General features: G+C 49.8%; 2 protein-coding genes across 5 annotated transcripts; both read right to left on the bottom strand.

Annotated features, from left to right (window-relative positions):
• Positions 1-1,741: 1,741 nt before the first annotated feature.
• Positions 1,742-5,564, bottom strand: HOXD1 (homeobox D1). Its single transcript, XM_064435569.1, has 2 exons — positions 5,129-5,564; positions 1,742-5,008 (listed from the first exon to the last, which is right to left on the bottom strand). Exons 1-2 carry the CDS (start codon positions 5,562-5,564, stop codon positions 4,749-4,751), a joined length of 696 nt encoding a protein of 231 aa, XP_064291639.1. The 3' UTR covers positions 1,742-4,748.
• Positions 5,565-13,262: 7,698 nt separating this feature from the next.
• HOXD3 (homeobox D3) lies at positions 13,263-19,105 on the bottom strand. Of its 4 annotated transcripts, XM_064435551.1 has the most exons (4): positions 18,921-19,105; positions 18,143-18,226; positions 14,423-14,968; positions 13,263-14,014 (listed from the first exon to the last, which is right to left on the bottom strand). In XM_064435551.1, exons 3-4 carry the CDS (start codon positions 14,916-14,918, stop codon positions 13,263-13,265), a joined length of 1,248 nt encoding a protein of 415 aa, XP_064291621.1. In that variant the 5' UTR covers positions 14,919-14,968; positions 18,143-18,226; positions 18,921-19,105. The 4 variants fall into 4 exon arrangements, with proteins under 4 accessions (XP_064291621.1, XP_064291623.1, XP_064291622.1 ...); XM_064435553.1 differs by lacking the exons at positions 18,143-18,226; positions 18,921-19,105 and having other exon boundaries at positions 14,423-14,539; positions 14,633-14,870; XM_064435552.1 differs by lacking the exons at positions 18,143-18,226; positions 18,921-19,105 and having other exon boundaries at positions 13,263-14,037; positions 14,431-14,870.
• Positions 19,106-26,263: the final 7,158 nt, after the last annotated feature.

Consider the following 26,263-nt stretch of genomic DNA (forward strand, 5'->3'; position numbering starts at 1 on the left):
AAAAAAAGATCTATTTTCCAGGTGATGGGAAGTCTGCTAGGCTAGTAGAAAATAAACTGACTGGATTTGTTCCTGTGTTTGTTTATTTACTTAAACTAGTAGTTTTCAATCTGCTAATCACCAGTGGCTGTTGTCTTTTGAAGAAACAAAAACTCAAAAGTACCAAAATTGTTTATGAAAAGCTCTTTTGTGGACCAGTGTCTAAATTTCTTCAGTATAAAGGAAGACTTGTCCAGTTTACAAAAAGGTCTCAGGACTGTATCTCCAGCAGAGATTTTAACACCCTGTGTAAGAGTAAATTGGCTTAAACAGCCAAGGAAGATTTACAGCTGAGGGTTACTTTGTTCACTTGGCTGATGATCAAGAACAGCAAAAGACTTCCAGATAAAGCTAAACTACAGTAAAACATTGGCTCTGTGAAACATCTTTTCCATATATATTTACTTGGGGGGCACCTTAGAGATGTGGTTAGGTAAACGTGTGAGTAACAGACATTGTTGTGCTAGGGAGAAGAATGTTTTGTCATTTGGTTCACCTTTCTTTATCAGGGTGACTTTCCTTTGCCAAAGACTCCTTAGTTCACTGACATTAGGAAAAGTTATAAAAAAACAATGGTTGAGACTGAGTGAATCACATAAACACATAGCTGTATGTAGCCAGATATTGCAAATAGAACAGAATGTGTGTCCCCTAAACTTCAGTCACCTGTTAATGATAAACTGGTAACAGCCATGTCTCATTGGGGTTTCTCTCCATATCTATTTCTCTTCAGTTGTCAGAGATTTGCAAATGTTCTTAGGGGTTCCTTGGCACTTAGGCTAACAGAGGACAAATCATAAGTATGATTTCTTAGCTGCTAGAGACAAGTTCTTGGAACTCCAAGGAGGTGTTTGCAATTTGTAATTTTCTCTGCAAAGATTTTTCTTAGAAGAAATAATAGTCTGCTAGCAATATGTACCATTATTAGCATAAACCACAGTTCCAGGTTGTACCAATAAATAATGGAAAGGGAGGCTTTCAAAAGAAGATTAAAATGTGGGGGTTGGGTTGCATATTTTTGTTTTCTAGCTTGCTGCTGGCTACTTGCATGGTCAAAATAAACCTGGCTATGCAGCTCATACCATAAAAGAGAGTCGTTGGTTTGACCGTGAGCAAAGTGTTGCCTGTGCTGTAATTCCAATTTAGTAACACACTAAATCTGGTCCACTTGGGAAGACAGATACCCAGGCAAGTCTGAGTTCTTGCCTAAACTTGGTTTCCAAAGAGGTGCGTTCTTCTTTTATCATTTACCTATCCAAAAGATATTAAATCTCTACATTCACATATACCACTTAGAAACAGTAATTTTACAATTTTTTTTCTTCTTGGAAGCCTTCCAAATCAATATTTTTGTTCTGTTTGAGGCAAAATGGGAACACATAAAAAATTACTTTGTTCATATCCCTTTGTAGCCTGGGGCCCTTTGAGCAACAGTCAGTAGGCAAAAATTAATATGTGACTGAAAGAGAATGGTCTTTCTGTGGTTTCTGATGATGGCTGAGGAAAAATAAGGCCAGGAAATAGTAGTTTCATAATTTGTGAAAAATTATATGGCAGTGGGTCCAGTCTGGAATATTTTGTTCCGATTGCAGTGAAAACTGCAGCTTGTGTTCTTAAAACTATCTGCCAAATCTAAAACTTGTTTCCAACTGCTGGGCACCAAATTGAGCATGTGTGAGACACGACCCTTGGAATTAAGTTTAAATGAGTGAATCTTAGACCTTATCTATCATTTATTTGTCTCATGTGTGCACACATGTATATCACAGGCATTTTTATTTAATTATTTAAGAATTGCCATGTGACTTGCATTAGCTCCTTCCTTTGGGTAGCTTGCTTACAGAATAGTGCAAAGGAGCAATATCTAATTCTCGTACAGCTAGAACTGTTTGTGAAGAGAAAGATCCTATTAAACTGGCCCTGTCATGTGAGCAGAAATCACAATTAATATGAAGTACGGGTTCTTAAGACAGAATATAGTTGTGCTCATACCACCAAATTCAGACTGCCGTAAGAGAGTCATAAGGTTTCATCTTAATTTCAGAGTAAATCTCTGTGCATTCGGTCTGTGTCATTTTGATGGATACAGAACTGTGCACTGCTACAAGGCCAGGACATGTATTTATTTATTCAGGAAAATATATGTCACGAAAACATTCATTGTAAAAGACTTAGTGTGCTCTAATGGTCTGATCCAGCAGCATTGAAATCAATGAGAAGCTTTCTTTCCATGTTGGTAATGCAGGACTGTGCCAGCAGTACAGAAAGCATTCCTCTGGCCTGAAGTGCCTGGCACAAATGTCAAAATCATTAGGAAAATAAAAGGCTAACAAACAAGCAACCCCATAGACATGCGGCAAATTTGGAGGCAACTGAAACTACAGCTGTTTTCTAAAGTTTGTATGTGAAACATGTGTTCTGAGAAAAATGGGTTATTCCAGCTGTATGTCTATGCTCATTTGTATTATTAAAAAAAAAATTAAAGAGTAGAAGAGTAGTAACAGAGGAGTTCATAAAAATCCACCTTAAAAACAGCTGCAGAAAAGGGCTGGTTAGTAGTGTACTTGCCTTTAAAATCCAGCTCGCAAAACAAATTTGGTTTATTCAAATCTTCATTAATTTTACCAGATTTTGCTTTATTCTGCTTTAAGTAGCATCTTCAAAAAAAAAAAAAGTGGCAGAAATATTATTTCCTGGTTTTTAATGAATGATCAGCCTGCAGTATAAACACTTGTTTGGTGTCATTACTTTAATGAGGAACTGCAAACCACACATTTTGGTTGCAGCTAGTTTCACACGAGTACTTCAGTCCTGGGAATTTTTAGGGTTATACCACGAAGTGAAGCAGCCCAAGGGACATGAACCATAACTCTATGTACAGAACAAAAATGTGCCTGTGTGCATGCACAACCGTGAGCCTCTAGCAGCATTGTCCTTTGCTGATACAGTCAGGATATGATGTGTGACCAAACCCTTCTGTCTTGGGAAATCCCTTCCTTCGGATGCTCACTAGGGGGAACATCCATCTCCTTGCCAAGGAGGCTCCTGGCCCCGTTTAGCCGTGGATTTGTTGCCACAACATCATCATAACTTGCCTGCCCAGCTTTCGGGAGTAGTTTCCCAGGGTTCCCACCAAACTCTGCTGAAGCTTCCATCAGCAGTGGCTTCCCAGTCCCTCCGCAGAAGTCTTCAGAAGAAAGCCTTAAGCAGAAGGGCACCTGAGGGGATGGAAAGTATTACAGAGAGTAAAAATCTTCTTCGTTGCAGACTTTTTGACTCGAGACATCCATCTTCATCTTCTCTCTGTGTTCGTTTTACCCAGCAAGCATCCAACAAAGACAAATAGTTGTTGGTGTCTGGAGCTGGCTTCCAGACAGGGGACCCAGTGTACTTCACAGGTCCCCTTGAAGTCTATCTCCCCTAGTCCCATAATTGGTTTTTCACCCCAAAGTCCAACACTCAGCAGAAATCCAGGGCAGAAAGAGGCTTGTCCATAATAGAAGTCCTGTCCAGAAATAAATAAAATCACCTTCATGTAAATCCAGATGTCATTCCTCTCCACATTGCTGTTTTGCTTTCCCACGCACAAATGGGAAAAAAGTCTAAGCTTGGTTCCTTTGTCCACTTTGATATTGTTATTTTATCTATGGGAACATTGCCAATCTTTTTTGTGCAAGTATCCAAGAAAAGACCCAGGAATCCTCTTCCCTTTTGCCAGCATTAGTCTTTGGTCAAACCCAAGCATCTTTCTGAGCTTCAACGGGTCTTGAGGTTTTGCATATGGTGAGATTTGTTCCAAACAGATTTATAATGATGCAATTTTTTAACCATGAGATACAATGAAGGCTGAGAGGGCTAAATTAACTGATTCTGGCCCTAGATGCTGGAAGTGCCTTTATATTGTCTACAGACATGTGAGGGGAGCTGGGAGTCAGCATAGTGGCCACTGGCCAGTCCTGGGCTGCCCAGAGCCTCTGCAAGGGAAATCCCAGCACCTCTGCAGTTCAAAAGGGAAGTGGTGCTCCTCTTAGGACTTTGTTTCTTTCTAAATTTTACCTCACAGGTTTTTTTCTGTCAAAACCAGATTTTTTTACTACATCAGTCACATGAGGAAAAGAAATGGGAATGAATGAATGAATGAATGAATGAATGAATGAATGAATGAATGATGAATAAATACAAGCAAAACCAGCATCTTTTTTGCAGCAATTTTGCAAAGGGCAGGGCAGAAGACAAGGACACTTCTTTCAAAATGGGATCTTGGATTCATGCCATGACCATCCCTGACCCTTCCTGTAAGAGGAAGTTTCCCTGTTCTCCCTTCTCGGGGTTTCTCCCCTTCTGTACCAACGCTGCCTGAGCCCATGGATCTATCCTTTTAAATGCAAAACGAAGAAAGGGTCGGGAGCACGGGGCAGCCCCTCCACGCACCCACCTCCTCCCGAACCCAGGGGAGCTGGCAGAGCCGGTCGCTGCCCTGCCTTGGGGGAGCGGCGCTCTCCGCTAACTGCGAGCTGCACCCGCTGCCTCGGCCCGGTCCGGCACAGAGCAGCGGCGCTCCGGGCCGGCGGTTTTCCCTGAATCCTCATAAATAAAGCTGTACATAAAGTTGCAACAGAAAAAGCAGCTGAACTGCACAGCGGCGGTCCCCGTGAAGGCACAGCTGGTGCCCCGGCGGCCGCAGCTTCCAGCGCGGCCCCGGCGGAGCCTCAGGCGGGCCCGCCCGGGACAGCCGCGGGCGCGGCCAGCGCCTCCCGCTCCCGCTTCTTCTGCTTCATGCGGCGGTTCTGGAACCAGACCTTCACCTGGGCGTCGCGGAGGCGCAGCGAGCGGGCCACCTCGAGGCGGCGGGCCCGCGACAGGTACCGGCTGAAGTGAAACTCCTTCTCCAGCTCCGTGAGCTGCCGGGTGCTGAAGCTGGTGCGTGCGGAGCAGGCGGGAGGCTCCCCCCCGCACGGCGCCGCACCGCCTGCAACGCCGAAAAACACCGCGCTTCAGCGGGGGCAAAGGCACCGGGTCGAGGCAGGAGAAGGGCAGAGGGGAGCCGGGATGGGAGCAGCCCCCGCCCGCTCCCCGCCGCCCCACTCACTTCTCCCGGGCGGGCTCCGCTTCGCTCGCATCCACTCGAAGGTGCGGGGCTCCGCCGGGGCCGCCGCGGGAGCGGGGCAGGCGGGCGCGGGGGCGGCCCCGGGGCAGGGCGAGAGGCGCGGCAGCCCCCCGCAGCTGAGGCAGGGACAGCGGCAGCGGCAGGGGCAGGGGCGCTCGGGGCCCGGCGGCGAGCGGCCGCTCCCGGGAAGGACGGCCGCAGCGTGGCCCGGCGGTGCGGCGCCCCGGCACGGCCGGCAGCCGGGGCCCAGCGCCGCGGGGGCGGCGGCCGCGTACCCCAGAGCCTGCGGCGGGGGCGCGGAGCTGGCCGCGGTGCCCAGCGACACGAAGGCGTCGTCCCCTCGTCGGGGGTACGGGCCCTGCGGGGCACCGCGGCACAGCCCCGGCGGGAAGGCGAGCGCAAAGTAGCCCAGGTCCATGACCCACGGGGCAACACGGCGGGGCAATAGTGCCCTATATAGGCCCTGGAGCGGGGCGGCACGTCCCGCCCCGCGGCCAATGGCAGCCCGGAGCGGGGAGCCCGAGCGGGGTCCCGGGCGCTGCCAGCTGCCCTGCCCGCGGCGGCTGCCCGGGGCTGCCCCGGGGCTGCGCTGGGCAGCCCGCCGCGCCGGGATTCCCCCGGGAATCCCGCTCGGCTCGACGGAGTCGCCGCGCACTCGGGACGTTTGCCGGGAGTTTAGCAGGTGAGTGAGCCGGCGCTTTCCCGCTAGCCGGGTACAGGTCTGCGCTCTCCCCTGCCCTGCAGCCGGCCAGACTCCTGGGCGCTCCCACGGGGGCACACCCAGGTCTCCCCACCCGGAGGCTGGGGCGAGGGGCGGGCTGCTGCTGCACCTCATGGCACTTAATGGTCTCGTTCCATCAGATAAGTGCTCTGCAGCCTCTCAAAAATGAATCTCCTCACCGTTAACAGGCTCACACCGTTAATGGACTTTTATTTTTCCCTTGGCGATTCAGCATTGTTTACTGAGTGTTTACAGCTGGCAGAGAGCACCAAGTTGCTCTACCCAGCCAAATCGTCCAACTCTCTCTTGGTTTTCCATCCCCCAGAATGGCAGGAAGCAGCAACAAGGTGAAGGAGGCGAAATCTGGACTCCCGACGTGATCATCTTTCCCTAAATGTCTCCAAGTGACACTTGACCATCCAGTCTGGGCCACGGTGATGTTTGATTTGGGTAATGATCGGTTTCATCCAATGCCTTGATAACCATGTGATATAACCATGTGCCAGTGCAGTTCAGAACAGCAGGAGGGTGTGCTGGGCAGAGTACACCTGGGCTTTGGTGACTTGGGACTGGACATACAAGGAATAGGAAGAAGGGCTTCATCATGCTGCTTTGAATTAGACTTGCAACCTTCTAATTCTTTGTAGGTGGATGTGGAGTCAGCTGGGAAATGCAAGGGTTGTGCATTATTAAAAATATATTTTTTATTTCTAAATAAAAGCACGAAATTTATATGCCTTCATCCATCATCCAGTGCCTTTCACTCAACAGCTCAAGGAACTCTACAAGCTCTTGGCAGAAGTGCCACTTGCTGTGGTCAGGAAGAGGCCACAAATTTTGCAAGGACCGTGCATGATGCCAACCTCACGAAGGCAACCAGAATCCTCAGAGAAGAAAACATTCCACTGGATCTCCTGTGGATTTCAGAGGGCCAGACTGGTTACAGGAAAAGGATATAATGGGGAGACATAATCAGACCATTTCCTGACTCAGTATCAATTCTTTCCCATGGAGATTTATGCTCTGCAGCTCAGCTCCACCATTATACCCAGCTGATGAATTCAGAGCAGATCTGTTGGGTTTTTCCTGCAGGGGCCCTGAGAGGACACATTGCTAGGACAGGCATGCACATCCTGCAAGGGTACAGGAGCACTTCCCTGCACAGGGACTCTGATCAGTGACATGGCCTCAGCCCTACTTTCTCCCCAGCTAATATTGTTCTTCTACTATAAACCAGCTAGTGCAGAGCAATAATAGGCTGGCTTTGTAGGGATTATGTCTTAAGGATGCCTGAACTTCAAGTCTAAAGACACTGACAACTCAGAGTCCTGACACTCAGTGTTCTTCTGGCACAGACTTGTTCACTCTGATGGGCTGTGCTGCCCTGGTACTCTAATAATGGGGGATCACCTAAATTTCTGTTTTCAGGGGGTGTGAGTATAAATAAAGAACAGTTAAATCAAATACACTTTTTAGGAAACATACATTTTGAGTAAGGGGTTAAATTCTGGATGATGCAAACTTTCTCAGCATTCCATGGCAATCAGAGCAGTTTGGAAAATGTTATCTTCTGAAAAATCAGGAGCCTGGGAACACCAGGTTTTCTCTTTAGCAGAGAATGGCTGTCCATGCAGCAGAGCATCTGTGCTCTTCAGTCTCCCCTGCTGTAAAAATTCCTTCCTGCAGTGAAGAAAAGAAAATTGGCTTCAGAACAGGGCTGCTGCTTTGCTTGGGTCTTGTGTTTGCAGAATGCAACTGGTTTAATTACACCTAAGACTGTTTTAAGTGCTAGAAAAGCTGTCTGTGTTCACACCAACATATGATCTTTCCATTTACCCAGCTGGATGCTGTTACGAGTTTCCTGTTCATTACCTGTTTGTTTTGGCAGGATGTTCAAGGGTGACAAAAGCAGAAATCAGTGGCTAAATACAGGCAAAACATCTCTTGTTGATGCTTTGGCTTTAAAGGGAGGGCTTTTTCTACACGCAGGAATTTCAGTGTTCAGACTTAAATAGTTAAGTTCCAGTGATAGAGAATAGAGTGACTAAAGCTGGTTTTTTTACAAGGAGTCTAATGGAAAAGATGAAAGACTTGTTGGAAGCCAAAAGAAGGAAGAAGAAAAGTGGGGGAAAAAGAATGTAAAGAACATGATGCTGTCAGAGACAATTTGAGAATGGCTGGGAGGTTTAGGGATGCCTGTGTGAGTAATCAAGTGATGGTGAGACAGGGGAGCTGATGGTGCAAAAACCTCTGTGAGAACAAGGGACCAAAGGAGTCCTTGTGTGATGACTCCTGAGACAGGAACCTCTGTTCTCCCAGTATGTAGGATCAACAACAAAGATCCTCTATATGGACACAGAGAAGAGGATAGTCCACCCCTTCTTCTGTAAATATTTGCCCTGAAGAATGATTCCACACTGGCCCCTTGCCATGTAAAGCCCTGTTTCCAGTCCCATGGCTGTGAATTTTGGGACAGAATTATTACACATATTGATAACCCAGAAGTGTCAAGGTAAGCCATGCTGCTGTGTGCAAAATGGGTGTCAATGAGTTTGCAGCCAAGATTTCTGTCTTGTCACCTTTCTTGCTCCCAAAGTTCCTAAAATGTTTCTTAGAGGAAAGATTGAGGCTGTGTATCTCACTCAGCATGGGATTGCCTACTGCTCCCAAAACTTCTGTTGCAAGAAAAAAACTGCATGTCAGCAAATAAATCCTACATTCATGAGTATTTTTTACCCAGAAGATATCCATCCTGTCTAGTACGAATTCCTTGCTGTTTTCACTCTGCTTTGTGCTTATTGTTATTGTAGTTGAGTCTTTCTGTAATTCATCCCAGAACATGCATAAAGCTTCAGGACCCTGGGATCCAAAAGGGGGAACAAAGACTCACCTTTGCTCCTGAGCAGCATCTGCAGAGGCTTAGGGATGTGCAGGCACAGATACCTCACTGAGTCCCATTTTGTATCTTAGCCTGTGTGACCAAAGGGGTTCAGTCCTGCCCTGTTACTCCATGGCTCTCAGGCTCTGGGACTGCATTCTGCTTCTGCTGGATGGGGTTTCTGCTCCAGTCCCAGCTGGCTCAGGTCCAAGCAGAAGTAGGAGAACCCACTGTAGAGCAAAAAGTGCTCTTTGTGTGATTGATGACCCTTAAGAGAGCCAGCCCCCTCACTCCCCTGGCAGCCCCACTCCAAGCAAGCACCACGGGGTACCCACTGCTGCCTCTCACGTGGGAACAGAGAGACATTAACTGCAGGGATTCCCTTGCCATTCAATCCCTGGAAAGTGGCTGCAGCCAACAGAGCTCTGGTCCAGCTTACCTTGCATCTTTTAAAAGCAGAGGTATGTTGTCCATCAATGTATAACATCATGTGACACCCAGCCACCACCACAGCCCTACCTGCCCTGGCAGCACCAGCCCCCGTGTGCTGCCCACCCAGCTCCAGCTTTGGTTGTGCAGTGGAGTGCTGGGCATCTGGGCCTGCCCACCGTGCAGCACACTGTGCTTTTGCCAGGCTGCCATTGTGTGTGGCCACTGGGCACGCACAGCAGGCTGGCATGTAGAAGGATGGCATCACAACTTGCAGCTCCTTTCCTCTCTCCTCAGCTGACAGCTATCAGCAAGGCACCCTCCCAGTGGTAGACCAGCAGCCCCATCCCCCTGTTTTTGTTTTTTTTTTTCCCTGGGTGTGCAGCCAGCTGCATCCTCTTCATTTTTGGACAAGGTTGCCTGCAGCCCCAGGTGACCCTGGTGTGGTCTCATAGTGGAAGCCATGGGGGTGTCCCCGAGTCCTTCCCTGGCCTGCCCATGGACCAGGGCTGGGAGCCTGCAGTGGCTGCTCAGGAAGTACTTGCTAATGGAGCAGGAGGCATTTGGCTTTGTTTTTCTAGCCAAACACAAGTGGCACCAACAAAACTGTGGCATCCTTGGAAGCCCCTGGCTGTGCCTGTCTAGGTTTCCCTGCCCTGGTGCTGCTAACCAGGCCATGCACAGTGGGACAGTGATGGGCCCCCCTCAAAAAGAAACAGGATGCAAAGGGGTGGTTCAGCCTGCGCTGACTGCATGGAGATAACACAAAGCCTCAGCTCCTTTTTGCACTGGGGAAACTGCTGGAATGCCATCAAATGGTGGGTTACTGTAAAGGCCAAACCAGAAAGTGGAGACCCTAACCCCACTGATCTGAACAAAATAACTCACATGGTCTCACTGAAGCTCCGTGCACCCCTGATATCTCTCAACCAGTGCTGTCAGCAGCTCCCTATCCCAAATAGTGCAACATCACTGCCAGCATTTAGAGGGCCTGGCTCACTTTTATGGGTCTGGAGCAGAGGGAGGGAGCAAGGAAGGAGAGGAAGGGGTGCTGTGCCTCCTATTTGAAAAGAAAGGCAGAGCTGAGATCAGCCCCAGGCCTGGCCTTAGCTGACTAGTTGTGTTTTAAATAGGTGACTGGAGTTCATCACATCAGATGCTGTTGCAAAGGAGCTGAGCTCCTGTTGAGTGTGAAAGGGGGTTGTTGATAATTTATGGGTTTTAAATGATGGGCCAAGAAAAAGTCTGGCTTGTGCCAAAGTGTATCTCTCCTCTAGATTGCTGATGCTTGTACAAACATTGTAAAAATGCCAGCAACCTTGCTAAAGTTACATTACTTCTAATAATTAGGTTATCATCATGGACTTCTATTGCATTACAAAGAAGACGCCTGTGCCAGAGTCACGGAGAAGAAAGTGAGTTTATTTACAAGAAGATTCTCCCTCACACAAGCTCCTCCTCCTCCCCCACTGGAAACCATATCTGCTGGCCCCATCTTTCTGCAACATGAAAGTGATTCAGGACAGTGGGCCTCAGTAACACCGTGTTTGTGGTCAGGGCTCCTCTGAACTCCCTTCCTTCCCCAGATCGCTAAACAGCCTTTTCTTTCTTAACAGATTTGATGAAGGACTAACAGTGTAAGTGGGGGCAGACCCTGTTTGACTAGCAGCCTACAGAGCACAAAGCAAAAGGGAAAAGGACACTGGGTGTCCTGCAGAAATGGTGTTTCACCGATAGAAGCAGGTGATGCAAAACATATTGTTCTTCAAGAACACACAAAAAACCTACATGGACAATTTTGTTTGTGAGCACATTGATTGCAGAAAGTTTTGGAGAGACAAACGTATGTATATATTCATGGCATATTACAGAAGTATCAATCACAAGTGGTGTCTAGCAATACTTTTTGTGTTGTTTGTATGTTTTTGTTTACTTCTGGGTGATGCTTCTAAGAAACAATTTGTGTGAAAACTTCCATACAATACAATTTTAGGGCTTAAAAGGGTTAAAATATGTCTCCAAACAAAGAAGTTTATTCTGTTCCATTTTGTTTACAGATCTGTAACACATATATCCAAATTTGCTTGGTTAAAAGTGGAATTTAACAAAAGATACACTTTTCACTGTATCACAGCATTGCTGAAATCTCATAGAGGGGAAAACAAAACCCTAAGTAATATTTTGAATCCTTAGTGTTCAGCTGAACATAAATACCAAATGGCGAGGAAGAAAGCAGGGATGGGATGGGAAAGAAAAGAAGAATAAATAAAAGAAAACTTGTCTGTATTGACCAGGATGGGAGGTGGCAAAATATTTCTCACAATAGGAATGCCAGGTCTGTCATTAGAGGATGGAGTAGGAGCTGCAGTGTTTGCCAGACTGGAAAGCAATGCATCAGACACTTTGGTGGGGAATAGAGAAGTTTGGATTAATATTTAACTCGACACTTTTAGAAAGAGACAAGAATAATCTTCTCAGAGAGATATGTACTGTCAGGAAGAGACTTTAATCACAGCGTTTACAAAAGAAGTATCTCTGTAAATCCAGCGAGTTCAATACAGCCGTGTAACTAGAGAGGAGGAAACACCAGGGTTCAGAGCATCGTTCCCTTTCTTTTTCCATTTTTTAAATCTTCTTGTTACTTTAATTTTTTCTTCCCCGTGCCAAGCGTCCTGTTTGTGGCAGGGAGAGGTGGCGGTGCCCCCCTGCCGCGGTCAGGCCGGGTGGGACTGTCCTTGCCGGGCACCGGGGCAGCGCGGCGGCACCGCCCAGCACTGCCCGCACCCCGAATCCGCGTCTCCCTTCGGCTGTGTGTATCTGATTGTCAATTTTCTTTCAAAGTTTATATTTATGAAAAAAAAAAAAAAACACAAGAGGAAAAGCTCGGCCTTCCAAAGATGTCTAAAAATTGATTTATGGTTAGTATAAAGACAACAGTATAAAAATAACAAAGGAGGTGGCAGCTGCTGCGCGGATTGCTATGGAGACCCTAATGAAATTAGCACTATCAGAGGGTTTCTAATTTTTTTGCCTTCTAAGCTCCTAATTTCTTTTCTATTTTGGATAGCCAGAGTGTAATTAAAAAAAAAAAAAAAAAGAAAAAAACAAACAAAAGAAAGAAAATACCCCACTGAAATAATATGCGCGATAGATACCCAGCCAATAAATAAATGTTAACCTCACCGAGGTTTTTATATGCAGGATTTGATCTGAACCAAGATGGCCAAGAGCCCCTCTTTGTAGATCGCCTCCTCAAAGCGGCTGCGCTCCCAGCTAAGGTGGCTTCACGCGGCCGAGCCAGCTGCCAGCCACGCCACCGAGGAGCTCGAGTGGGGCCAGCCGGTTAGAAATAAATACTTTAAAAATACTTTCAATATTTTTTTAAGTGTAACGGCTCTTTGTGTGATGCCACAGTTTGTTTTACTCTATTAATGGTTTACGACTTGCTGTCTTAATTAATCCTTACATAAACTACAAACACCAGCCACTGTTACAACTGTTCAAGACTACTCTCTCAACTAGCTCAGACCGATTATACTAAATAGGTGAAATGTAAGTCACCACGGACCTGAATCCCTCTCCCGAAGTATTGGTGAAGAAACTCTACAAATACCCACATAAATACATTAAGACGAGGATAAATAATCAGTGATACAAAAAATGTCTCGCTTAAAATAATAAATACATATCATTTAGTCCAATGCGATCCTTACGTTACGGAAGAACTCATAAATTAACTTCTCTGAAATAAGCTTACGCGCGGGCGAGTTCCGACGGCTCACGACTGGTCTAAAACACCTCAGCATGACGCGCTGCTAACACTACAGCATCTCTAAGACTTACCTTCAAGTACATCATTACCAGCTTATCAGTCCCTCGGTTGGCAGTATATTGCACTGTCATGCTTAAAACAGCTCTAAGAGAAAGGCTCCTGCTCACGGACCTACTCGGGGCTGCGGAAGAAAGAAGGGAGCTGCTAAGGGAGACAAATCCACTAATACTGTTGGCACTCGAGAGCACAGTAACACTGTCCCGTCAGAAAAGTGAGGTAATGGAGAGGGGAGCGGGCCCCGCTGGCCGCCGCCCCGCTACAGATGCGTGAGCTTGGGCGCCTCCTGCATCCGTCCCTGAGAGGTGTGGTGGGAGGAAAGGTCCGTGTAGGTAGGGTGGGGGTCGCAAGGTCCGTGGTGGTGGCCGCCGGGGATCTGGGCGGCGCAGCTGTAGTCCACGCTGGCGGAGGAGGGGTGCTGCAGGTGCCCCAGGTTGAACATGGGGCCCGAGGCCGGCATGGAGTCCACGAAGTTGCCCCCCACGTAGACGGGGCTGCCCTGCAGGCTGGGGTTGGCGAAGCCGCCGCCGCCGCTCTGCATGGGGTGGGGGTCGTACTCCGCGCCCGCGTAGCGCTTCTGCTGCGGCAGGCAGCTGCTCAGCGGCGCCGTGTAGGCGGCCAGCCCGTACATGCTCTGCTGGGACTTGGCGAAGGAGGTGGGCGAGGGCGCGTCGTAGCTGAGGCTGTTGACGCCGGGGAGCTGGCTGGAGTAGCCGACGTGGTTCGGGCCGCTCAGAGGGGGGCTGCGGTCCGGGGACTGTCCGACGGGGGAGTGCATGATGCCTTTGGCTTTTTGGTCCTTTTTGTACTTCATCCGGCGGTTCTGGAACCAGATCTTGATCTGCCGCTCGGTCAGGTTGAGGAGGTTGGCCATCTCCACGCGGCGCGGCCGGCACAGGTAGCGGTTGAAGTGGAACTCCTTCTCCAGCTCCACCAGCTGCGCGCTGGTGTACGCTGTTCGCACCCTCTTGGAGGCCGGCCCGGGGGGGCTCTTGTCCTCGCAGCTCTCTCCTGCGGGGAAGAGGCACAAAGAGACATTGGTTCCCCACACGAAAGACAGCCCCCCGTTCCTCCCGGGGTCCCTCGGAAACCTGCTATACCCTCTGTCGGCGCCCGGGGAGGGGGTGCAGAGGGCCCGGGGGCGGCCTCCCACTCCTCGCTGCCCGACATGCACACCCTCCCGCAGCTGCCTCCCCCCAGAGACCACCCGTCCAGGCACCCCGCCCCCAGCCTGTCCCACCTGCAGCGCCCGGCAGGGCTGGGACCCCTCGGTGGGGTGGGGGGATAGGTGGGCGATGGCAGCTAGAGGAGCAGCAGACCAGGCCCGGAGCCAGGGGGCTCAGCCCGACGGGTTCAGCCCGCGGGACTCAGCCTGGCTTTCCGGGCTAGCAATGGGTCGGGGCGAGGGTTTTGGGCTACCTGGGGGGGCGCAGGTGCTTTTCTGCTTGGAGTTCTGCCGGGACTCCTTCATCCAAGGAAATATCTGCTTGCTGAGGGTGGCGCTGGCCGAGCCCGAGGAGTTGGGGCCCCCCTTGGCTTTTTTCGGAGGGGGCACACTGGGAGGGGGGTTGGGCGGGGAGGAGGGCGGCAGGGCCGGGGGCTGGTGCTCGCCGATCCCCGGGGGCTGACTGCCCCCGGGGCCGCCCCCGCCGGGCCGCATGCAGCTCCCGCTCAGCTCGCTGCCCTTGTGGGCCGGGGCGCGGCCGGGCGCCGAGCCCTGGACGGAGCAGGCGGAGCCGGGGTACTCGCCGTCCAGGCCGGCCTGGCCGTAGGGCTGGTGGGCCGCGCCGTAGGGGTAGGCGTCGGCCTTGCTGTAGGTGTAGCCCCCGAAGAGCCCCGCGTTGTCGTAGTAGGCGGCTTTCTGCATCCTCTGCTCTGCGATCGCCGAGGCCCGCGGCCCCCGCTCAAATAACATTGACCGCCGCCCCGCGCCTCACGTCGTCGGCCCGGGCCACTCGCAGCCACCTGGGGTGGGAAATAGCAGGGACACAAAAGAGACTTTTAGAGGGGCAAATCGGCTGGTAGCGGCTGGCACGGGACGGCTCCGGCACCCCCCGCACCCCGGCAGCCTCGGCCTCGGCCTCCCATCCGGGGGAGGGCTGGGAAGGAGCAGGGGACCCAAAGAAGGACCAAAGGACAAAAGGAGAGGAGCAGGGCCACCAGGCAGGAGTCAGGGCAAACTGGGCCATAGCAGGGAGAGAGCAGAGTACACCAGGGAAGGACCCGGGCCACTGCAGGGAAAGAGCCACCCGAGAGCGATGGTGCAGGGCGGAACGGAGCACACTGGCGGGACATCCTACAGGCCACCTTTTGGAGCATTTTGGGGGATGTTTTATTCGCTTTGTTTTGCCTTTGGACCGTTCCCGCTCGAGTTTGGCTGGATGGGACCCCGCGGATGTAGGCAAGGGCCCTCAGTGAGCAAACTGTGCTGGGTGGTGTTCCCAGAGACCCATTTCGGCCGAGAGCATCCGCGCCCCCCGCCCGGCACGCGTGCGCACGGCCGGGCACGGCTGACATGATGGATGGAGCCCGGGCTGCGGCCGGGCAGAGGCAGAAAAATCCCGTCCCCTTTGTAAACCCGCCCTTCTTCTTTCCCCGGATTCCTCCAGAGTTAAAGTATAACCGGCGCCATTCACTCCCTTTACTTTGCACTATAAAGGAAGTCGCAGGTCAGCTCCCCTATTTTGATTCTGTGATGAATTAAATTCCCTCACCCAACGTTTCTCGTCCCTTTTATTTGTACCCAGTAGAAAGAACCTGAGACATTTGAGGTAATTTTTAGAAGGTTCTTTTCTTTTTTCGGCCTGCGAAGTTATGGCTGTGCCCTCCCCGCCCCCCGGCTCCCACATGAGGCTGCTCCCACCGAAAGGCACGATCCCCTTAGGGCAGATGTTTTGAGGCAGGGTGCTGTTACCTTTCTCCTTGCTGCTCCCAAAACTTCTCTGCGCTTAGTACAAGATGGAAACTGTTCTGCAATTTTGGTGCGGCTTTTTAATATTCCCTGCTCTTATTTTTCTTGTGGGGTAGGGGTTTTCTCTGACACTTTTGGTAATTTTGTAAATTAGCACATACTTCACCTGACAATGTAAGTCTGTAAATCAACATATCATGAGACTTCCTTGTATTTCTGCAGGATTTAAGGCTACTAACATACCAGAGAAAAGTAGCCAGAAATCTTTGAAAGATGTCCGGCAAATATAGTTCTCCTGCCTGTACTTATGCAATACTAGGAGAGTACTCCTCTTTCTCTCGCAAGTACCCTTGGTCCCGCCAAGTATCGTTGATCTGTTCTCTAAAATTCACCGGCAAACACATCTCTGCAAGTCAAAATAACCTCAGCGAGCTGCGATCCACGGCCGCTCTCGGCGGTTTATCCCGTGTCACAGACCGCCGGGGTCCTTTTCTTTCCTAAACAAAAGCTTGAGATGATCTGTGGAGCTGACAGAACGGGGATTGTTTTTCTCTCCTGGAAAATTTTTTGTTTTAAAAGTCTGCAGATATGGACGGTGGCGATAAAAATGAGTTTTAATACGATGTGATAATCTTGACGAGTCTTGGAAGTATTTTTGTCCAAATAACTCTGTCTCTCTTTTCCCACTTCTGTCATCTACATTTTCGGGACCGGTCTGGACTGAGGACTTTTGTTAGCACAACACTGCCTTAAGCGTAGGCTTTTATATGCCTTGTGAAATATAGTTCCCAAAAGAATACACAGAATCTTAAGAAAGAATATTGCTGTTAAGCTGTTAAAAGCCTTATTTCTTTTCTGAAATACCAACTGCTTGTGAACTCTGCTTGAACCTAAAAAGGAGGCTATGGGCCATAAATCACATGGACAATGCTCAACTGTTTGGTGGCTCATCTTTAGATCTTAAAAAGAGAGAGAGGGAGAGAAAGAGGGAGAGGGAGACCTATCCAGGGTTTGATTTTCCACGAGTGAAAGGCCCGGGGTGATGTTTTTATAGGTAACACCAAAGCAGGGGCTCAACACTTGGTGGTTTGGCCAGAAAGAGCCTACGGGAAAAAAAAAAAAAAAGAAAAAAAAAAAAGAAAAAAAGAAAAAAAAGTGACATCCAAATGGTGAGGCCGAGCCGTGGGAGGTGGGCTTAGAGGCACTGAGGGTAGGAAACCGCAAAGTATCCATGTCTGTGTTTCAGATTTCCCTTCTTCCTCTCCAGAAAGCTTAACCTCATCTGAACTGCTAGGCGTTGCACATGATAATGGGACTTTTTGTCCTGCCGCCTTTGCAGCGCTTTTGCGGGATGCCGCGCCTGTCCCGGCTCTGCCCGGAGAGCAGAGGGAGCGGCTGGCCCCGCGCTGCCGGCCGCTTTCCTCCCGACACCTTCATATTAAGCAGCTCTCTACTAAAACTTCCACTACACTTAATTCTGCTTCGGATCAATATCTAATATGATACCGAATAAATAAGAGGCGGTGAGAGCGGCCAGCGAAGCGGTTATTAAAGCAGCCGGAGCTCTCAGGGTGCATATCAATGCACCTGTCATTGCGGTTGTAGCAAAATTTATGACTGCTAGCGCCGTGGCAGTAAACGCTCCGGCCAGGAATGAAAAGGAAAACACTTCCCAAGCCCCGGCACTTTCAGAAGTGCAAAGCAGCCGGCGCGTAGGAGGGAGCCCGGCAAAAGAATCCCCCGCTCGGCACGTTTCCCGGCCGCCGGCCCGGGCAGCCCTGTATATAAGGAAAGCGCTGGGGCCGCCGCCGGCCCCGGCCGCAAGCGGGGCAGCCGGGCACCCACCGCTGGGGCTGCGCTGGGCCGCCGATGTCCCGTCTTTGGGAGCGCCAAGGGGCCCTGCGGGACACGGAGCGGGGCCGCCCCGGGGCCTCTCAAAGCAGCTGCGGAGCCCCCATGGAGGTGCTCCCCGCGGCTGGGTCCAGGCCCTGGCTGCTCCCCAGCCGGGCTCGGCTTGTGCGGAACAGGGGCGTCTTCCAGCGGGGTTTCTGCGGGCCGCTCTTTATCTGGCGTGCGGGAAGGCGAGCCCGGGGAGCCGCCGGCCGGTTCCACCGAGCGGCTCTCCCCGCTCGGAGGGCATGGGCCCGGGCCGGGCTGGGCTCCTGCGACGGGCCTGTCGCGATAGGGAAAGCGAGAGATGGATGGAAAAGGAAATTTAGAGAACTCACCAAACTTACGTTTTTTCTTGATTTTTGACTTTAACTGTGTGAGTAGGATCTTCAGGTTCCTTTGGATAATCCGTGGGCACGGACCTGCAACAGAAGTGATAACTCTCAGCGGAAACTGCTTTGTTTTGGACTTTCTTCCTTAGGACTTTGTTAATAAATGCACATCTCGTCCGCAGCCCCTCACCGTGTCTTTCCGTCCGCGTCAGATCTTTTACCAGACAAAGGGTAGATGTTTCTCTTCATTTATTAATAGCGCTTTGAGAGAAGCGGGGAGCAAACAAACGTGCAGAACGCTCCGGTTGCGGCTGGGAGCCGGGCAGGGCGGCCTGCGGCAGCCGCCCCGGCCGGCCCGAACCCACGCCTGCCTTGCCGAGCTGCCAGCCCAGCCCCGGCCGGGGCGCGGGGAGGCAGCGCACGGGGTGAGCCAGCGCCTTTGCGGGCACCTTCGGGGGTCACAAGCACCTCTCCCGCACCCGCGGCCCGCGAGGAGTTCCGCGGAAACGAAGCTAGCGCGGGTCTGTCTCCGTTTCTCCCCCCAGATACCGAATAAGACCGAGAGAAAGATAAGCGAAGAAGTCCCAGCATTGAAAATGCGCTGCAAACATTTGCGTCTCGAAATGAGTATTTTGCCTTTGTCTGTGCAATGTGTCGATTCAGGACTTTAAAAACTTAAGAGTGCCAGAAAATCCCCCACAAAGAAGCCCAGGTCATTATAAAGACGATATCTAGCCACCATAAGCCTTTGAAATGACCTTTGGCTCGTATAGCAATAACTCACCACTTAATGAACAACCAACGGAAGCGCCTCCGATAGCTCACAACACAACAGATCTTACAACTTTCCACCAAGTCTTCTCTCTCCCTAACCAAACTCAGTAGGATGCTACATTCCCCTTCCAAATCACCTTAATTTATGCTGGCAAACTGGAGTTAGGGAAGTGGAGCTTCATGATTACACATGATGCTCGCTCAGGTTCCTGGCCCAGGCCTGTCCCGGTAACGTCTTATATAATGTATTCACGTGGGCGTACGTCAACTTTAAGTGCTTTATTTTTTTTAAAGAGAATTCATTAGAAATAGTACTTTACACGGTGTATGAAGGCAACCTAAAGTGAGTTGCACCTTAGCCCCTGAGCGGAGAGATCATAATATTGCAAACCGAGTCATTGTTAGCCGCTGTTGATTAACACGGTAAGTTTTCATTTTGTGCCTAATTAATTATCGACTTCTCATCCCTTTCCAAAGCAGCTTCTCGGCCTCACAAGCGATAGCCTTCTAGCTCTAGACATGCTTTATTCAGCCAGAGCTTGGCCAAATACCAAGACTTCCACGGCCACAGGAATATCCCCCAAAGTTTGTACAGCGGAGAGAGGAGTCTGGGCACGCTGGGGTTGTGCTCGTCTCCCAGCGCTCGGAGAAGACGTTGGCAGAGCTGAACCCAGGGAAATCTTTAGAATTATTCAGGCGTGGGACCAATATAGGTATTATTGAAATTTTAGGTGAAGTTATAAGTGAGTGCTTCCATCGAGCCAAATGAAATGCTGCTTGCAGTAATTGGATTCAGCTGACTAACTTGGCAGGCCAGCAGCTTGGAGGCATACAGCTAAGAAAAATGTTCAGTGCTTTTAACTTCTGATCGAGCAGAGCAACACGCAACAGAAAATAATAAATAAATAAATAAATAAACAAACAAACACCCTAACTTTCTCCTTCTCCCTTGGCCTCCCACCTATTTCCTTCGGGGCTCTCCGACCCCCGCCGAGGACTCGCCCGGGTGACTTGGGGAGGGCAGGGTCCGTTCCAGCCTTACACACACTCTCGCTCCACAGCACAACGCTGGGCTTTACTACACACATAACCGAGAGTTCACCCGGGCTCCAGGCAAGCCACCAGTCAGTGGAGACAGGCGTTCCTGGGAGAGTCGGGCTAGTTGCAGCAGCCCAAGCGGGGGCTGTGTTTGAGGGGAGGCTGTGTGGCCGCTTCCAGACCCCCAGTCCGCCCAGAGAGGCACCGGTCCCCCCCAGGCGTCTTCCCACCGCCTTATTGATCAAACCACACAAATGCAGGGCAAGAAACTTCTCGGTAGATAAATATCAAGCCGTGCTTCAAATCGCATGTGTAACTCGAAGGCATGAGCATACTGGTAACAGCAGTACTAAAACAACTGCGCAAGGAACACAACAGCCACTGAGGAACACCAATGCGCTGCCAGGGAAAAAAGGTTCGGAAAGACACTTGGCACGAACATTTGAGAGATCCTGTGTAGGAGCTACGTTACCGATGAGCCTATTTTAAATCGCCCTTTACAAATCAACACGGCTACCCCCTGCCCGGCTAACCACGGCAACGCATTAACGTGATGCTCAATCTCACTTTGGCAATGGGAGCATCTAGCAAAGTTCTCTCCCTCGTTTGTTTGCTTATTTGTAATTCCCTTCCTGAAGCCACCGAAAATTGGGGAAAGGATAGGGTTAAACGTATTCCCCTAGCTTTTGGAAATGAGTTCACTTTTTATTTAAAGAACATAATAAAAAGAAGATACAGCTTAAAACGTTCAAGTAGGTGGAAACCACTCCATACATTTGCAGCCACTATGGGCAGAGATTGCAAACAAATTCCAGACCGTCTCTGAGTAAAGAGACAATACAGCCCCTGCGGTTAAACGTCCCATTTTGTCATGCAGTTGCTTACCTGTGTATCAATTTATCATAAACCTGGGTTCCTCACTTTTCAGGATCTGCGCTTGCAGTTCTTAGATATATCCTTCACCCTTTGTCTGCAGACAATACTCTCCTAAACCTGATCTTGCGGTTTTACAAATATTTCCATACACCAGAATTCCCGATAGAACGAAAACAGGCTCAGGCTCAACTACCAATAAAAGAGAGCGAGTGGAAATCGGAATTTGTTGGGCTTTAAAAAAAAAAAAATCAACACACAACCCTTTAGCCATCAGCCTCCTGGAACCAACGACAGCAATTGGCCGGCTCTTGTTTTGTTTTGGTTTTAAATCGTGCGGCCATTGATGAATTTTGGGGGCGAGCGGGAGAAATCCCTTTATAATCAGAAATATAGGCACTGCCTTAAAATACAGGCATATTGGCCCACGTGATCGCCGAGCAGCGCGCCGGGGCCGGGGCTGGCGCGCTCCCCGCGCCCCCGCGCAGCGGGGCTGCCGCGCCGGGCCCCGTGGGGCGGCGGGCCCCGCGCCCTGCGCGCCCGCCCGCGCTGCCGGCCCGCTCCGCTCCGCACCGCACCGCTCCGCACCGCTCCGCACCGCCGCCCCTGCACTTACGCGGCCCGCGGGGCTGGCGGAGCAGGGGAAAAAGGTGAATTCCGCGGGAAGATCCCAGCGCGCAGAAATCCCCAGCGGAGACAGAGGAGGTATTTGGAACCAGCTGCGGCCCGGAGCCTGTGCCGGGGGCAGCTCCGCAGCAGCGCTGCTCTGGCGGACAGGCGCTGGGGCCCACTGGCGTGCGAGACTTTTTGCTTTCTCCTTCTCCGGACCGGGAAGATGCGGGGCAGCGGGGACTACCCCTGTCTGGAGGCTAAACAAACGTTGGGGGGAAAAAACCCTCACGACATTTGTGCGTGTGTGTGTCTGCCCTGAGCCTGCCTCCCTGCTCTGTGTGTGTGAAGAGACATGGAGCAAACCCTGTGTGTATCTGTCATGTGTGCCCACAAAGCTCCCCAACAATACCAGCTAGGCAAAAAGGAAAAAAAAAATATATATGTATTAGCTTCTCTGTTTGATTTTTTGTAACATATCTGTAGCTATAAATACACCACACCTAATCTAACATCTGCTATGATTTCATTACCATCCAAAGCATGTGGATGTGACAGTAACGTATTACCTTACAATACTAACCGTAAGTGCATTGTAACATTTATCTAAATTACATTGCTTTTCCTGACTTTGCAAACCAGTTATAAAAAGATTGGAGTCCAGTGATGGAAACATAAGTTCAATGTAAATTATTGTGTATGGCTTCGGATTTATAATCCTATATTTCTTCGAAATGATGCACTTAAATCTCGCCTCAAGTAAGAGGTAATGGTTCTTTATATCCTTTTTAGTCAGCCATATATTTTGGTGTCTGGGTAGCTTTGCCGAGCCCCCCGCGCTCGCGTGTCTGTGTGTACATACAGCAACCCCTACACGCACAGCGTGTTCTGCATACTTGTGTACATGCACACAAAGCCGAACATAATTCTGGCCGCTGTTTAGACATTTTGGATGACGGAGAGGTCTTTAGCTTCCTACACAAAAGTGAGAGGGGAAAAGCTGGACACGAGCAAAGAACACGAAGAGGATTCTGAAGAAAATGCCTTTTTGGAGGGCAGTTCGGAACCCCCCGGAGAAAGCCTCCCAGCCCTTTGGTGTCTTTTCAGAGTCTGGTGAAAAAGAAAAAGAAAAAGAAAAAGAAAAAGAAAAAGAAAAAGAAAAAGAAAAAGAAAAAGAAAAAGAAAAAGAAACGGGAAAAAATAGAAAGGAAAAGAAAAACCAGGCAAATTTAACGTGAAAATGGAGGACGGCTGAAAGAAAGGAGCACCTTTGCCACCAACGCCAGAATTAAGATATCGTAAAGGGGACTGAAAAAGTATTAAGGAACTGTTAATCCTTTGGCTGGTGGGACTCCAGCTTTGCGCGAATTTGTCTCCAGTAAAGGATCTAAGACTTCTTCAATCGGAGCATATGTTCATAGAGCAATAAAACAGAAAGATTTACAGTCTCCGCCCGCCCCCCAGCAGCCTCGCACCCTTTCAGGAATTACTTATGATGATTTATAACAACAACTCCGGCAATTGTCAAACTGATAAAATAGCCCGGGCTATATGCGAGAATAAACGCTCTTATGAAAGGGTTGCGATTTATGTTCAGGTCCATTTTACTGCGTGTCTTGGTGGAGTTTGGTTTCTTTCCCGGCCCAATAGGATAATATAAAACTTCATTGATAAAAATGTAGGAGTTCTCGTGAAGTAGCGAATCTGTTCCTTAGTCACTACCACAGCACATAAACATTTGTCATTTTTGAATAATTGAATTAATGTGTTATTGTTTGAATGTATAATTCATAACATAGGAAACTTTGTCTCTGTCCTGCCACCGAAACGGAAGCAATAAAAAGCTACAATCTAGGGTTTTTAGAAATTACTCCAGCAAGGGATAATAAAGAATATCCTGTTTGCAGGAGGTATTTCCAGCTGACTGCGATCTCACAGAGAAATCTCACACTCGTCCGTATTCTATGGAGTTTATAGAGAGTGGCTTTGTATAAAAACAAAAATGCTATTTTTCCCCGGTCCGGGCTATTGACGGGGGGCTGGCGAGCCGGCATGCCCGCTGCGGGGGCTGCGTGCGGCCGGGCTGCCCCGCAGCCCCGCGGCGGGGCCGGAGCCGGCCTTTGTGCGGCCGGCGGGCAAAGGCGCGCCCGGCCCGGCTGCGGCCCCGCTGCCAAAGACCCACGGCAGAATTTACGACCCCACTGGCGAAGGAGCCGAGGGCCTTTCCCCGCCGCTGGGAGCGGGCAGCGGCTGCCCTGACAGCCGCATTGTTCCCTCCGCTCCGCTCCGCGCCGCCCCGCGCAGGCAGCCGCGGCCGAGCCGCCGCTCCGGGAGGCGCTCTGGCCGTCAGCCTCCCTGCTCCGCGGCGCTCCGCGGCTCTCCGCGGCGCTCCGCGGTGCTCCGCGCTCGTCCTCTTTCCCCCGCTCCCTGGGAAGCAAAGGTCATCGCTTGCGCCCGGTCCGGTTCCCGGCCGCTGCCGCGCTGGAAATCAGGAAGCAGCGTGCCCTATTTGTCAAGTGTTTGACAGCTGAGTTCATTAAGGCTTAAATAAGGAGGAATAAAAGTAAAAAATATTTACGTACCGGGCGTCTCTTTTTCAGCAGCTACCCAAGAGCTAGGTGTGCAGGGAGAGGGACGGCACCCTTTGTATATTATATTCTTGGGATCTCTTCAGTTTTCAAGTCTGATAGAGTCCTTTGCTTGGCAGATTAATGACGACTCCGTGTTTCTTAAGGGACGTGCTGAATTAATTATTTCGCAAATCACGTGGTCAGGACTTGTAGAAATCTATTCTTATCATCTTCCTTGCACTTTGAAATTCTGCCTGTTATGACTGTTCCTAGCAAGATTATTTTGGTCTCTAGGCTTGGGGGGAAGGAGGAAAAAAAAAAAAAAAAAAAAGGAAAAAAGAATCAGGGGAAAGGGCTAACAAACATGGCCGTTGGAAGCGGTGTGGCTCTGCACCGAGAGGTCCCTATTTACTGTACTGTACAGTGAGTGGGGTTTGCTATTGACTCTGCCTTTCCTCTTCATTCTTACCTTAACGACTAGTGGTGATATAATATACAGAACTGTATTGATGTATCGGGAGTAACAGGAGGAGCCATTAAACAGCAGAGAGGGAAAGTATAATCACAAGATATGCCTCAATATTTAAACTTAGCGAGTGTGTGCTTAGAAAGGCAACCCCAGCCTCCCCTCGGCGCACTTGGGCAGTAAGGGCACATGGTTTCTGCTGGGCACCCTGCTCCCTGCCCGGGCTCAGCCACAGACTGTATTTTTGGACTCGTGCCTTGACCACGCTCCAGGAGAGGACAAGCCCTCACTGACAAGCACTTATGACAAAAATAGTGCGATCGACTTCTCCTGGCTGTGTTATCGTCTGAGATACTTACGCTGGGAAGAAAAAAAAAAAAAAATGCTTGCCATAGGTGCATGACAAAGTTTAAAGTCTCCAAGTTGTGTTTTCTTGTGATCTTTCTTTTGTATCCGCTGTCAAAGTGAGAGTTACTGCTCAGGAAAAACTACTCTCTGCATTGCAATTTCGAATTTCCATTTCTTTATTTAATTGATTCTTTCTAGGACTCACCTAAAAGACACACATCTGTGTGGGCATCGAGGTGACTTCAGGTGTGGCTCCTTGCCTCCTACCCCACATGCAGAAATCCAGGAGTCATTCTAGGAGGGCTTGTTAAATGCAAAGCAGCAGCAAATGGATGACAGGCACTTTTAACTGCAGCCCAAAAGTAAATATAGACTCCAGCTTGGCCTAGAGTCACACCATTATGGCTGAGGCAAACAGCAAACCTGTTCAAAGGGACATTTGGAAGGATGCTATGCCGAGTCACTCCTTTTTTAACACTGTAATGATGGGAGGGACCAGCATTTTCACAGAAGAGAGACCCACCTTGTAAGGACTGATTGTTCAAGGTACAAACCAGAATCTATTTCGCTACACCTTTTATTATTTCAGAAGTATGTGGAGGGCTTACATCAAAACTACAGGCACAGTTAGTATAAATAACGCTTTAATCAATGGCAGCAAAACATCAGCAAAGTCTATAAAAAGCGTCACACTTTAACAGAGATGAGAGCAGCGCTGGACAATGCGACCGTTTAACAAAGGCTCCAATACACAGCATTTACCCGTGATAAACAAAAACAATCAGCTTCCCTTCATACAAAAAATAACTCTGGAGGAGAGTCACAACCATTGGAAAAAAACCAAAAAAAACCCCAAAACAAACAATGTTTTGCAAGGGAGATAAGGACCAGTGGGTGCTACTGGTCATTATTACAGACATCCCTGACCATTCAGAGCAATGGCAGCTGGAAACTGTTTCTGTTTGGTACTCTCTGCCTCCACTCCACATATTCTCCTGTCTCACGGTGCAATCACACCTATGGAAACCTACAGTGCTCCAGCCTCGCTCAAAGGGGACGTGCAAACAGGGCTGTGAGAGCTGTGCCTGCTGAAGCCAACACTCGTCCTGGAGTTATTAACATTTCAAAAGACAATGAGACAAATTCTGCTCGCAGCTACATGCCTGTTTGACTTCAGTGGGCGGGGGAAGGAAATCTGGGAGCAGAAGTTGGTCCTTTAACTTCGGGAGCCATGTCGGTTGATTAGAAGCACAAAGCAAGGATTTGCTTATCCAAGGCCAGTATTTTCCAGGGCTGTACCACAGATGCCAAAGTTGGTAGCTCTCTCTCGAATAACACTTTTGCCCTGCTCGCAGCCAGCTTATGGGACTTTAGGAAAACAGCGGGGGTCCGGGAGGAGGATTTTCAAGAAGGGCAGCTAGAGGCATTTTACTTCCCCACACCCCTTTT

The sequence above is a fragment of the Passer domesticus genome, chromosome 10, assembly GCF_036417665.1.
Source record: "Passer domesticus isolate bPasDom1 chromosome 10, bPasDom1.hap1, whole genome shotgun sequence".
In the NCBI taxonomy this organism is placed as follows: domain Eukaryota; kingdom Metazoa; phylum Chordata; class Aves; order Passeriformes; family Passeridae; genus Passer; species Passer domesticus.